The 14,947-nt window shown below is 45.3% G+C and overlaps 1 protein-coding gene across 1 annotated transcript in view; it reads left to right on the plus strand.

The window, feature by feature from the left end:
• Nucleotides 1-14,947, plus strand: part of Tulp4 (TUB like protein 4) — a 129,215-nt gene that overhangs the window by 83,828 nt on the left and 30,440 nt on the right. The window contains 2 exon segments of the mRNA XM_005065919.4: nt 4,996-5,176; nt 7,866-8,000. Of these exon segments, the coding sequence (XP_005065976.2) occupies nt 4,996-5,176; nt 7,866-8,000 (316 nt within the window).

Raw genomic sequence — 14,947 nt, forward strand, 5'->3', positions numbered from 1 at the left:
GGTTAGAAGTAAGTGGTCTTTTCTGCAGCAAAGCAATGAGATGTCCTCAGAATTACAGAATTGCATATTTATCCCTAAGACACAGATTGAGGAGTGATGGTTGTTGCAGTCAGGTATGAAACTTCATTTCATGTCTTTTCAGAATGAACCAGGAAGTAGTCTGTCAGGTGAGCCGTTCTTTCATTTACAACTGCCCCATTTTAGAAGCTGATTCTTTAGTTAAGTAATGTCTAGCCTTGCAGCTCCTCTGAAGGCCACTGTTGCATTTGAGAGGGAAGTTTGTGTGAGTTGTGTGTCAGAGCAGAGGCTTCCGCTGAAGAAAAGGAGGATGTCCTTTCATTCTGGTCCTCAGCAGCCCATTCAGGTCTGCCACTAGCCGTGCTAATGTTTCTCCCTTATGGAAAAGTTGCCACCTCCTTCAGGAACTAATTCCAGTGCTGCTAATTACACACTGTTACCAAGAGGTGTTCGTGGAAGCATGTGTTGTTGACATGCAGTTCACTGGTCCAGTCTTACTCAAGAATGTAGATGAGGATTCTGTCAGAAGATAATGGTACTGGTGAGATGCTGCTGCTTCCAAAATAAGAGTCCTGGGAATGGCGCTTCATCTTCCTCTCTTCCCGCTCAGGGTTAGAGTGTGGCTCACAGTTCACTGTAAACCACTGGTAACATTTGTGCTCGTCTAAAAAGATGTACATACTGCCTTAGTTAAAGCTTCTAGTGCTGCAATCAAACACCATGACCAAAAGGCAACTTAGGAGCAAAGACTTTATTTGGCTTACATTTCCACATCATTTCATCATCAAAGAAAGTCAAGACAGGAACTCAAAGAGGATGGGAACTTGGAGGAAGGAGCTGATGCAGAGTCCATAGAGTCCTGCTTACTGGTGTGTTCCTCATGGCTTGCTCAGCCTGCTTTCTTTACCAGAGCCCAGGACCACCAATCACCAGCCCGTGGATCACACCACCCACAATGGGCCGGGTCCATCCCCATTAATTAAGCACTGTAGCCCAATTTCATTGAGGTGTTCTCTCTCTCTCTCTCTCTCTGTGTATGTGTGTCCGTCCCTCCTGTCCTCTCAGTTGCCCCTCCTCGTCCATTTGTCTTTAGGAAAGGACAGACCTCCCATGGATGTCAACCAGCCATAGTATATCAAGTTGCGATATGACTAGGCACATCCTTTTTTTTTTTTTTTTTTTAAGATTGATTGAGGCAACCTGGTAGGAGGAAAGGGTCCCTAAATCAGGCAACTACTGCTAGGGGCCCCACAAGAAAACCAAGCTATGCAGCTGAAACATACATGCAGAGGATCTTGGTCAGGCCCGAGCAGGTTCCTGGTTGTCAGTCAGTTCAGTCTCTGTGAGCACCTATGAGCCCAGGTTATTTGCTTCTGTGGGTTTTCTTGTGTCCTTGACCCCTCTGACTCCTACAGTTCTTCCTCCCCATCTTACACAGGATTTCCCAAGTCCATCTGATGTTTGGCTGTGGGTCTCTGCATCTGTTTCCATCAGTTGTTTGGTGAAGCCTCTCTAATGACTGTTGCTCTAGGCACCAATCTATGATTATAGCAAATATCATTAGGAGTCATTTCATTGTCTTGGTTGTGTTTGGTTCTATCCTAGGTCTCTAGGTTGAAGGCATTTCCTTAATTGAGGTTCCCTCCTCTCAGATGACTTTAGCTTGTGTCATGTTGATGTAAAATTACCCAGCACAAATATGAATTACTAAAATCACATTGTTGATTTTAAAAAATGGAGCTAGAGAAATGGCTCAGCCATTAAGAGTGCTTCCTACTCTAGCAGACACCCCGAGTTTAGTTCCCAGCACCTAGGTCAAGTGACCTACCATGTCATCTGTAATGCCATCTCCAAGGGATCTGACTCTTGGTCTCTGTGGGCAGGCATCAGCACTGATGGACATATACCTACACACAGGATGCATAATTTGAAAAATATAATAAAACAAATTTTAAGAAGAAACTGCCTAATACTTTATATTTCTGCTGAAAAGTGATTGAAATGCAGAGATAGCGTTAACTAGCTGTCTGCGGATAAATCGCGGCATTACCTTACAGAGTCTCATGCGAACTCTTACCTGAAGACACAGTAGGAAGAAAATGGGAGTACATGAACATTGGGTTTAATTTAAAGAAGAAAAGAAAAAGTCAAGATTTTGATTGATAGAAATATTTGGCCAAAAGCCAGTGAGTTTTGCAGAAATTAATGTACAGTTAGTCTCTGATCATTCTTCACAGAACCTGGTGACATCTTGGGGTACAGACTTGCCCTTGAAGGGTATTGTAGAGACTGGCCCGTACCAGAATGGCGTATAGAGTGCCGTGAGTGAAGGCTGTGGTTAGCATAAGATCCATTCAGTGTCGACAGATAACCCTGAAGCCCTCATGAGGCAAGAGTACCGTTGTGTACTAGACAAACGCTGGCCATTGGAGCCTGAACAAAGCCAGTCTGTACTGGCAGGAAGCAGGCCTGTGGTGCCAAGACAGGAGCACGCGTTTCTCCTTGGACATGCTGTCGTGCAAGGGCTTTTGACACTTCCGGGAGAATCTAGCAGGTGGGCAGTTTGATATGTGATTCCAAGGCCTAGGAGAGAGACTTAGCAAGGGGTTGACTATAGCTCTGAGGTCTTTTGGGCTATTGCCATGATTGTAGTCTCTAAGAGAAAAGACTTAGGCCTAACCTTGAACAGTAAGACAAGGACGAGCTTGGAAGGGGCTGTTGTGCTGGGGAGGAAGCCCTGGCACCGGGTGGCCTCAGCTGCGCTCCTTCCTGTCTAGTACTGTGGCCAGAGACTGAGTCCTCCACACCCACATTCACTATTGCCTGTCTTGTTCTGCCGAAGGCCTTTCCTCACATAAGCCTTTCTCATTGGAAGTGTGAGGTGTGAGGAAGAACTCGGAATGGAGATTTTTGTTTTTCAAATCTGATGTCATGTTGCATTAGTGTTCTTCAGTTATCTGTGGCATGCTTGTTCCATAACGGTTGCTTTCTCAGTCATTGCCGACAGCTAGACTGGTGGTGTGGGCTTCATCCTCCTCAGTCGTCTCAGCAGTGGACTGTCTCCTGTGGGAGCCATGGTTGGAATGAACTCATAGTGGACTCTTGGGGCTGGTGTTGTGTTCTCTCTTGCTTTGGGGTGGATCTTGAATGGCAGTCACTCATTAAATTGCCAGTCCTTTATTTTAAAGACTTACATGTCTACTCTCTAGCTGCTCTCTCTCTGTTCACTCTCTAAAATAGAAACTGAGCTCACTGCATGCAGAGGCCTGTCCTGCCCTTTGCAGACACTTTGCTGAGCTTAACGCACAACAGCAGGTCGTGGGGAGACGCATGCTGATGCACAAAGCTCCCATCCTTCAGATTTCAACTCAGGCTGCCAGAACAAAGTTCTGTAAATGGGTTGGCGGAAACAGACATCAACTTCTCGCATTTCTGGAATATGAGAAGGTCAAGATAAAGGTGTCAGCCAGTTTGGTTACTGGTGAGGACTTCTTTCACCTTGCAGATGGCTGGCCCTGGGTACTCACATCTCTTTGAAGCTTGGAGGTAGAGAGGGAGAAACTACAACTTGTAGTTCCTCCTAGAAGGGTACCAATCCCTAATCCCACCTTGATGGTCCCATTCTTGTGACATTATCTAGATCTAACCCCTCTGCAGGCTTCAGATAGCCCTGGTTTGACAATTTTGTGACTTGATCAGGTTGCATGGTGTCTCCTAAGCTACTTGTGTCTGAAATACAGATGGTGATTGAGATGCTTCATACAGTGAGACATGGATGTTGAGCACAAAATACAACACTCTAGAGACTGTCACAGAGCCGGTGGTAGAGCTCATCATGCTTCTTGAGACCCAAGGGTCTTCTTGCGATGTCTAGCTGGTGACACACTTACCTGTGTGGGGTGGCCCATGGTGCTCTCAGTGGGAGCTGACACCCTGCCTACATTCATTGTGGGATCAGAGAGAACACCTCGGGAGTAGCCCTGAGCGTACTGAGGTGTCAGGCTCCTCTGAGGTCCATTCCAACGTGAACCCTAAGTTCCTGTTGCTGTGATGACGCGGTTAGCTTCATGCTTAGCTCCAGAGTAAGCATTAGTTGGATACGTTAGTGCCATGCCTGTGCCACTGCATTATTAACTCATTGATGTTACTGTCATGTGCAAAGAATTCTAATCATGCTAATTAAAAACTTTTCTAGGAAAAAGTATGCTTGTATGGGAATATATTAATGAAACCCATTATTTTATAAGCCATCTAAAATTTTAATTAAAAAGTTATTTTAGGAGCATGCTTACATGCTTACACAACCAAATGTATTAATGAATTCCTGCTGAATTTTTATTTTTCAAAATAAATGATTAGCTTTTCTTAATCCCTTTCTTTTAGCCAGAAGACAAAAGAAACAAAAACAGTAAAGCAAGTTTTTCTGGTATTTGAAAATGTCTGAATAGCATAATCTAGTCATTATGATGCCAGTAACATTATGTATCCAAAATTCTGATGGTTGTCAACTTGGCAAAAAAAAAAAAAAAAGGTTAGACTCACCTGGGAAGTGGCCTCTGGGCATGCATGCTGCTGAGGGTTATCTTGATTACATTAGTTGAGTGGGAAGATCACTCACTCTGGGTTGCAGCACTCACTCTCGGTTGCGATCCTGGGCTGTATAAAGGGGACAGTGAGCTGAGCATGCATATGTGCCCTCACTCTTCTCTGACCCTGAATGTGGGACTGTGGGCAGCACCTAAAGCTCCTCCTGCCTCTGTGGTTTCCTCGTTATGGGGACTGTTGCCTGGGACTAAGAGCCAAAACAGACCATTTGATGTTGCCTCTGTAGGGTGTTTTATCACAGCAACAGAAAGGAAACTGAGACATTGTGCTCTCATCTTCAGTTCTCAGTGGTTTGTGTGTTCTGTGTTACTAAAACAAATTGCGACTGAGGTTTACTGCTGCTTGTTCACGGGCCCTGGTCTTTGGTTGCAGGTGTTGTTTGGCACAGCAGATGGACAGGTGATCGTCATGGACTGCCATGGCAGAATGCTGGCCCATGTCCTCTTGCATGAATCCGATGGCATCCTCAGCATGTCCTGGAATTACCCCATCTTCCTGGTGGAGGACAGCAGTGAGAGTGACACAGACTCAGATGACTACTCTCCTCCCCAAGGTAACCAGTGTGCTGTCCCTCACTTCTACTGCATTTCCAGAGAGAACTTCTTTAAAGACAATGACACCACTTAGTGAAGGTTCACTGTGCGCGCGCGCACACACACACACACACACAGACACACAGACACAGACACACACAGACACAGACACACACACAGACACACACACACACACACACACACACGCACGCACGCACACACTTCTCCTAACTTACTGGAGAGAGCTCTTAGGCTGAAATGAAGCAGAACTGGCCTGCGCTTTCTCTTGTTGATGTGAGCCTTCCCTGCTGCCCTTTTCTCAAGATCACTGCTGGAGCTGATTGCACTCCAGAGGCTTAGGGTTTCCTAGACATAAAATGAGACATATGTCTCCTGCTGTCCCTAGGGTTTTGTGGGACTTGGCTGTTTAATGGGAATAAAGATCACTGCAGATGAAAAATTCTGTATTATTAATATAATTTAATATGTGGTATAGCCAAATCCCTAGCAGTTTCAAAGCCAGTAGCTTAGCTTCAGTTGTCTAAAAGAAAGATTCATTCTGCTGTTCCAGAGACCAGCAGCAGGAGCTGGTCCTTCATGTCCTTGTTTGTGCTCTGTCCCCTTTCTCAGTCGCAAGACCATTGCTGCTCTGCAGGCTTTATTGGTGTTAGATACTTGGAGTGATGATGACTTGAGACTCAGGCCTCCCCTACCTCTGCTAGTGCGTTTGTTTTTCAGATGGGGAAGAGACCAAAGGGAAGAAACTAAAGTTGAAGGGAGCCTTGACTACCCTGCTGGCCTCTGCCTGCACTGCCTTGTTTCCTTTCTTTCTTTTAGAACATGCATTATGGAATGGTGGGAAGGAACGGCTCCTGGTTTAAAAGGGTGTCATGCAACTCCTGGCCCTGTCCTCTGTTGATTTTATTGTGCACCCTGGAGTTGAAGCCACGCATTGAATAGTTTCTCTTCTTTCCTGCCATCGTGAGGCATCCCATCCTGTGAAGGGCTTGACCACTATCAGCCATGTCTACCTGGCACCTGTCTCCCCCTCCTGTCACATGTGGAAAGCAAGTTACCAGAAGGGTGGCAGAAGGGAGAGTGTTCGTTACCCACAGTTAACCCTTTCCTGATGGGACACGGCCTTGATAAAATGTTGGTCACATTTCTGTAGCCTCAGAGTAGCCAATTTCTATGAAATGCTTGTCTTTAAATAAATGGGATCCAGACTCACTCCTCCTTATTTTACTATAGTAAGTGGGGTACGAAGACCAAGGTTACAGAGCAGGTCTAAAGTTCATCTGAGGCAGCAGGCGATTGCTGACATCTACCCAGAGCTGCACTTCTCAGAAGCAACGAGCTGCTCTAGGACTCACACACACTTGCCTTTAGATGTAGCGGTATTGAGTGCAGAGGTATTTGACAAGGGATGTGATCCAGGGTTACCCAGCAGGTGAGTGTCCAGTAGGCCACCCCGACTGGCTGTTGGAGATGAGTTCAGAGTGACTGTGGCACCTACAGGAGCTTCTGAGGGCTCTCACCATCCAGCTGTTCAGAGAGGCTGTTTCTTAATTTTTATTTTTTATTTTTGGCCAGGCAATAGTGGTGCACAACTTTAATCCCAACATTTAGGAGGCAGAGGCAGGCAGATCGCTGTGAATTTGGGGCTAGCCTGGTCTACAGAGTGAGTTTCAAGACAGCTAGTGTTATACAGAGAAACTCTGTCTCACCACCCCCTGGGGGGGAAACAGCTTTTAAGAATTCATTTTACATGTATGGATATTCTTACTGCATCTGTGTCTGTGTACCGCATGCCTGCAGTGCCTGCAGAAGCCAGAAGAGGGCAGTAGATTCTGGGTACTGAAGTTACAAGAATGGTTGTAAGCCACTATGTGTGTGCTGGGGATCAAACCCAGGGCCTCTGGAAGAGCAGAGAGTGCTCTTAATTGCTGAGCCATCTCTGCAGCCTTTTGCTTCCTTATGTAATGTGTAGGTGAGGCAGTTGGCCATGTACTTCACACATGATAAAGTACTTTATGAGTCACAGTGGGCCCTGCCCTCTCTGAACACTTAAGGAACGAATACTGGCTGCCTTGGATGCTTATTGCCTGTAGCATTCAGTGAAGCTTTTTGCTCTGTGCTTTGGACCACAATTAAGAAAACATTGTTGTCCCCTTTCCCACCATTCATTATGTTATACACCATTTAAATAATTTACACTTAATATCTGAAGAAACACATAATGCTCTAACATACAGCCTGGGATCTATATTGTTAGACAACTTTTAGGCATTGTGGTTTGAGTGAGGGTGACCCCATAGACTCACATGTTTGAACACTTGGTCCCCAGATGATGAACTATTTGGGAAGGATTAAGAGACATGTCACTTGGAGAGGTATGCCTTGGAGAAGTGTGTGACTGGGTATGGAATTTGGGGCTCCAAAAAACCATTCCATCCCCATTTAGCTCTCTCTGCTTCTTACTTACACATAAGGATGCAAGTCCTCGGTTACTGTTCCAATACCATGCCTGCCTGCCTGCTGACTCTGACCCCTTGCAGCCATGAGCCCCAAATTAAATGTTTTCTTTTGTAAGTTGCCTTAGTCATGATGTTTTGTCACTAAGGCAGGCACTGCAGCAGTGCAGCTCTAGACACCTGGATGGGGTTTTGTGCTCCTTGTCTGCCCTCCATTGTGCCTGTGTTTCCACAGATGGTCCTGCGGCGTACCCCATCCCTGTGCAGAACATCAAGCCCCTGCTCACTGTCAGCTTCACCTCGGGAGACATCAGCTTAATGAACAACTACGATGACTTGTCCCCCACTGTCATCCGTTCAGGGCTGAAAGGTACAAAATCCACCTATCCCAACAGGCGGGAGCTGTGTACACCTGACGTGGGCGCTCTGCTAAGCTCCCTGCTTACCTTACCAAGTCTGTAGCTGCCCTTGGATCTGGCGTCCCAGTGCTCAGTCTTCATCTTCACCTCCTTTGTCTGCTTCCACAGGGTGGCCTGTTGTTGATGATGTTTACATCTGACTGTCGCTTTACTCAGGTGGCAGCATCTGTCACTTGTGAGGCAGCAGATGGCACACAGGCTTCCTTTACACAGAAGCACTTAGGATTTTGGCAGGCTGACTAAGGAGTTGATCATTATGCAGTAGGGTGGGTTACCTTGAAAGACCTGTGGAGGTTCCAGACTGTCATGTACATGAGGGCCAATGATAAGTGCTGGTACCTTCCTGTGAGGAAATGTTTTCTCAGGAGAAAAATTAGTGCTCAGAGCTACTGGGGTTGTTCTGATGGTGCAATTCAAGATCACTTACACATAGTGACCTTGGGTTTTTTGAAAAAAAGAAAATCTTGCATGTTTTGAGATCACTGGGACAAAATAGAAAAAAAATTTAAATGCTAATCCTGGTCTGGTTCTGGTCCTAGATGGCATAGGAACCTATTATGGTCTGAGTGGGGAGACAGCTGGTTACTGTCTTAAGCTGGCCATCATCAAGAGTCATTGCTATGACAGCAGCTGCTACTTCTCTAGGTACTTCCGGAACCTCGAGGATATAATGAGTCATGTCTATACACATCACACTTGGCAGCAGTATATTGCACTTAACTGTACCACCCACACAGTTACTATTTTAAAGGAAATTGTACTTGTTCTTAGGTGTCTGTTTCATTTTGCTGTTTCAGAACTGCACTTGTAAGGAATTATTTACTCTTCCAGCTCCCCTAGAACAGAAACTCTTCATACCACAGATAGATAATCCCTTTAGGAGTTAAGTAACTCTTTCTGTTGCTGGCAAACTTGAATTCTTGTGATGCACTGTTAATTATTTTCTGAATGTTCTGTCTTCCATGAATTTAAAAATAGGGGCTGACCCTTATAATTCCTCCATGTACCTCCTAACCTGAAGTTCTATTTTTCTTCAAAAAACATTTTTTAAACTTTTTAACCACATTTGCTTTTTTCTTGATCTGCCTCTAGCTGTAGAATCCTGAATTTTGTTCTCTATCAATTATCTTATTACAGTTCGAAGCAATGTAATTTTCATTCCATTCCTATTTATTCTTCATAGAGCTCCCTCCTTGCTATGGAAGCTCTTACCTTTTTATTTATCTGTGTGTTATCTACCTGTCCCTCTATCTGCTCCTTGAATAGTTATCAACACCTTGGCTTATCAAATATGCATTATGGTAATAGGAAAACAATAGGTGACCCAAGTTAGTCTTTTTTAAATGTACTTTAAAAAATTTTATTATGTATACAGTGTTCTGTCTGCATGTATGCCTGCAGACCAGAAGAGGGCAATCAGATCTCATTACAGATTGCTGTGAGCAACCATGTGGTTGCTGGGAATTGAACTCAGAACCTCTGGAAGGACAGTCAGTGCTCTTCACATCTGAGCCACCTCTCCAGCCCCTGTAGTGTGTTTTTAAGTTCATTATTTTCTATAAATTTCGCATATAGTCATTATCTATGAGAAATGTAAATCTAGTCTGAGATGTCTGAGTTATTTATGGCCTTGTAGCTGGGGATGGTTATGTACTACTGTGCTGTGCTGTGCTGTCTCTCAGAGTTAGATTCACCCGAGATACTATCATCCACTAGCTACTGTATGAAAGTAAGTTTTTTTCCTGCCTTGGTATCAGAGTGTTTGTTTCTGATCTGATATCAAATGGCTTAGATTCAGTCTTACATATGGTATGAACAGCAACAGTGGTTCTTGGTTTTAGATTTTATTTTTAATTTGTTATTGAGGTTTGAATGTAATTGGCCCCCATAAGCTCATAGGGAGTGGCACTATTAGTAGGTGTGACTTTTTTGAGTAGATGTGGCCTTGATGGAGGAAGTGAGTGTGTCACTGAGGAGGTGGGCTTTGAGGACTCATATGCTCAAGCCATATCTGGTGTCTCAGACCACTTCCTGTTGCCTGTGCATCAAGATTAGGACTCTCAGCTCCTCCTCCAGCACCATGTCTGCCTACATGCCACCATGTCACACCATGATGATAATGGACTAGACCTCTGAAACAGTAAACCACCCCAATGAAATGTTTTCCTTTATAAGGTAGCCATGGTCATGGTGTCTCTTCACAGCAATAGTAACCCTAACTAACACAATTATCTCACGGTCTGTATTAGTAAATAATAGAAAGAAGCAAGCACTAAGTTCAGAGATGCCTAGTCCTTACCTCATGACAATGGTAATGTGAGAAAAATGAGTGGGCAGAGACACTGAGAGTTCAGATCTTGTGGTTCAAGACTACTAAAGATGATGTGACCCTGGTTCTTTGGAAAAAGTCTCGTCCCCTCAGGATCAGATGAAGGCTGAGGGTCTCTGATCCCCTTGGTCTTTGTATAGTATCTCAGAGAACTTTGCCAGGGGAGACGGGGACTCGTGATGTCCTTTATCACCAGTGCTGTAACTCTTGTCACGTGTGGATCTCACAGTTCCACAGCACTCCTGCCTCTATGACCAGCCTCTTCTGCAGCACCTGTCGGGGTTGGCTTTGTGCTGCAGCCTCTGGGGGCTGCAGGTCTGGGTTCTGTCTGCCTTCTCTGCAGCTGCCGAGGAGCTCCTCTTGGGATGAACTTGGCTGAGTAACTCATCTCAGATGCTGCATAGCATATAAGGGGTAGAGATGGGCTTTTGTTGTGGCCTTCCTCCCGCCCTCCCTGCCTTCCTCCCGCCTGCCCTCGCTCCCTTCTCCCCTTCTTTGAGTTACGAGCTCAGGTATTCTGACACAGGCAATGGCAGCACATCCCCAGGTGGTGTAATGGACTTCCAGAGACCCTTCACATTGCTTACCAAATGTATCAGGGAGCAAAAGACAAAAGGTGTCATCGTAGTGTCCCGTTGTGTTCCCACCCAGCCCCCATGCGCATAGTTTTTTTTTTTTCATTTTATGAACAGTCCTCCAGCACCAAGTACTCGTGATGGCTGACCATCTCTCCAGGCCCAGAATTGCCCCTTCTATGAATTCATTGGACTCTCTGAGAATCAAGCCGTTTTTGAGATGGTTGGTGTCACTTAGTGAAAGCTGTGACTTCTGTGGCTTAGCTCATGTGGATTTGTTGTCACTGCCCTCATGTAGTACATGCTCTACTTTTCAGTCCTTACCCTGTTCCCCAGAGGAGAGGGGAGAAGGAGAAGTAACCCTCTTTTTATTTCTGTGCACGCATGCGTGCGTGTGCGTGTGTGTGTGTGTGAGCGCATGCGTGCTTGTATGTGTGTGTGTGTCCATGTAGTATATGAGTATGTCTGGAGGCCAGAGAATAACCTGGGGTGTCATCCTCTGAAATACTGCCTGCTTTCTTTGACATAGGGTTGCTCATTGGGTTTCAACTGTCTCCGCCACCTGCCTAGCAGTGAAGTACCAAGCATGCCCTACTGGGTTATTTCAATTGGATTTGTGGGTCATAGCCCATCAAAGACGGAGGTCAAGGCAGGAACTCCTGCAGCACTCAAAGCAGGAAACTTAGAGGAATGCTATTTGTTGTCTTGCAGACAGACTTATACTCAACCAGCTTCCAAAAAAGCCCAGGACCACCTGCCCAGGAAAATGGTACCTCCCACAATAGGCTGGACCCTCCCACTTAAATCGTAGTCAAGGTAATCCCCACAGACATTCCCATAGGCCAGTCCCTCAGGTGAGACCCTTCTAGGCTGTGTCACTTTGACTGTTAAAGCCAACCAGGACAAGACTAGTACACATCTGCTAGTTTCTGTGTGTAAATGTAAGAAGGTCCAGATGCCCAGACTCCTGAAATATCGAGAAAAGTAGTTGAAGATAGAAACAGACCACTCAGATGCTTTGCAGCTGCCAGGCCCGTGCATGCTAGGAGCTGTAACAAAAGTAAAAGGGGCTTCTGCAAAAAGCACTTGCTGGCCATCTCTACTGGTATTCCAAATACCATCTTCAGAGGGTTAATAAAATTATTAAGGATCTTGGGAAGAACATTGGAGATTATTTTTCAAAGTGATTCAAGCAATATATGTGTGTGTGTGTGTGTATACATACATACAATCCCAAACTGGCCATGGTAGTACACATCTTTAATTCCAGCACTTGGGAGGCAGAGGCAGGCGGATCTCTGTGAGTTCGAGGCCAGCCTGGTCTACAGAGTGAGTTCCAGGACAGCATCCAAAGCATCCAATACAGAGAAATCCTGTCTCGAAAAACAAAACAAAAAAAAAAAAAGCCCAGTTCGTGCCTGGGCTTCTCTGTCGTTCTCATCAGCTGGCAATCAAATGAATACTTGCTTTTCTTCTGGTTTCCCCGCCGTTTATGACTATTTGAAGTTTTAGTCCCAGGAACTCTGTCCCAGTAGAGAACTTAGTACCTTGGTTATGGTGGAGAATTCCAGGTGTTTTTTTCTTAGTTGCCAGAGCTTCATAGGTAACCCAGTGTACCATGGAGCACAGCTGGGCCCTGCTAAGTCTCAGAGAAGCCAACACTTTGTGTTGCGTCCCGTGGGGTTACAGGTTCTCTCCTTGCCAGTGCAGAAGCCACCGTGGGAGAGAAGACCTCACCCTGCAGATGACAACTCTTACTTCGTCTGAATTCGCACCTGTACGAGAGACATCCCATAAGTTCTCAGTGTGTGCTTGCCTTGGCTCTGAGCATTTGAAGGCATTGTGCGTCTGTGCTGCAGAGACAACAACTTGTTTTCTTTCAAATCCACTTTGTGTCCAAAATGAAAAGGGCGGGGGAGAGAGAGAGAGGCGGGGTACAGTTGTTCATTCACCCATGAAGCGGGGTGTGTTAGATGAGGAGCCTTGGAAACATTGCTGTCTCTATTTTTTCCCCATCCAGCTGTTTCTGCTTTGCTGTGATTTTCTCTGGTTTCTTTATGGACAGAATGATGTCATCCCAAGGTCATTTCAGTCTCCTGATCATAACCTAGCTTCTCTAGACACAGTCTGGCGTCAGCTGTGCAGAGCACTCTGAATGTGCATGTGTCTTTTAGGGTCCCTCTCCTGTTGTAGTGAATATCTTGTTAACCAGGGTATTTTACCTGATTTTTTTATTCCCTTTTTCCTGGTTTGAATTTAACTTATATGAAAAAATCCACTTTATTGATGGTTGCATGATTTCGGGTGCTTACAGCCTTTTCTGTTTGTAACTGTTTACCTCAGCCCTATTTCCTACTCTGCTAGTGTTGGCTCAATGAGAAAGCTTCAGGAGGCCAAACTGCCTCAGGATTGCTCTCTGAGCTTCTTGAGGACATTAAAGAACTTCAGTTACTACAGAGTGTGTTGGCTTTAGCATCAGAATTTCTTCTGCCACTTGGGTTTGATCACATGTGACCTGGTATAGACTGGGCACTGAATTCTAGCGCTGGCTTCTGAAGTATGTGGTTGTTATGGTGAATCCCCTTCAGTGATTCAGTTCGACATCGCTACCAAGTGGATATAGACTTGTGAGAGCTCTATAGCCAGATGGTGATTTTAAAACACCGAGAGAGGGAAAGGACTGTGAATCTTATTAGTGTTAATGGGTGTTAATTACTTTGTTTATTTGTTTATCTTACCAAGAGATGATTGCTCGTACTAGAATAAGATCCAGTATTTGTAGGTGGGTGTCTCTTCTCATAATGCTCCCTGCCACTTAGTGCCGTGTCCGCTGTGCAGCCCGTGTCCAAGAACGTGCGGAGGGTGTTGGGGATTGACAACACAGACCCCAAAGGCTCCTCAAGAAGGCTCTCTTATTCCTATTCTGGCTGGTTATTATATACCCTGACACCAGAGGTGGAGGTGGGTGGGTCTGAAGAGGCGGATAGTCTTTGGAAAAGGTCGAGGTCAGGGCAGTTCCTGTGGGCCAGCCCTTTTCAGGAACTTATTGCCCCGGGCATTGTATTGTTTTTAGTAAACATGTTTTTAGTAAACATTGTCTTACAGCTGCCTACTCCCAGGCTGATGGGGAAGTGGGTCTCTGAACAAGGTCTGGTGTTCCCACAATTCCCCCTTTTTTATTTTCTAATGAGGCACTCCTGGCTTAGGTCAAGTAGGGTCACCCTCCCTTGCCCGTCTTCTGGGGACATTGAACCCCTGTCTTAGGTGGGAGGGGTCTTCCCCACAGGTTGTCCGTCAACAGAAGAACCTCATCCTTAAATCATCTGTAACCAAATTTCATGGCTATCGGGATTGCCATGGGCTAAGCAAAGCAATACTTGGTTACGGATCTCTTGCCTCTGGAACAAGGCACGCTTGAGCTCGGCATAAAGCCAGAATGCCTACCGCCATTGCCACCATTTCCAGGACCCCCATTGACATAGCGCCTCTCCATCACCATACCCATCACCAGATCTGGGCCATAACATTCTACCAGCCTTCGTCTGTTACAAGGGTAACCCGCACATGATTTATATTCTGTTACAAGGGTAACCCGCATGTGATTTACATTTACAATTTGATAAAGTTTGCAATCATTCCACGATCTGCTCAGGAAAGCATTAAGAAAGTGCACTTGCACAGATACATTAGGCACAATCATTGACGTTACACATGTAGCATTATAAAAAATATGAACAAGAAGCTTGTTGCACTATCCACAGAGCACCAATTTGTTCCTGTGGTGATACAGTTTGTTGATTTAACCTCACTAGCCTCAGCTGAATGTGACTTGAGCCAAAGTCTCCTTTTTGTCTCATTAAGACAAGTTGCATTTCTCCAGAAAAATACACTGTCATAGGTGCGATTCCAGAAACAGGAACCACTATCTGATATTTCAAGTGACCATGTCCTGTTCAAATACTGAAAAGAGGCTTTTGCCACTCATCACAGTTCA

The sequence above is a fragment of the Mesocricetus auratus genome, unplaced genomic scaffold (assembly GCF_017639785.1).
Source record: "Mesocricetus auratus isolate SY011 unplaced genomic scaffold, BCM_Maur_2.0 Super-Scaffold_100018, whole genome shotgun sequence".
In the NCBI taxonomy this organism is placed as follows: Eukaryota; Metazoa; Chordata; class Mammalia; order Rodentia; family Cricetidae; genus Mesocricetus; species Mesocricetus auratus.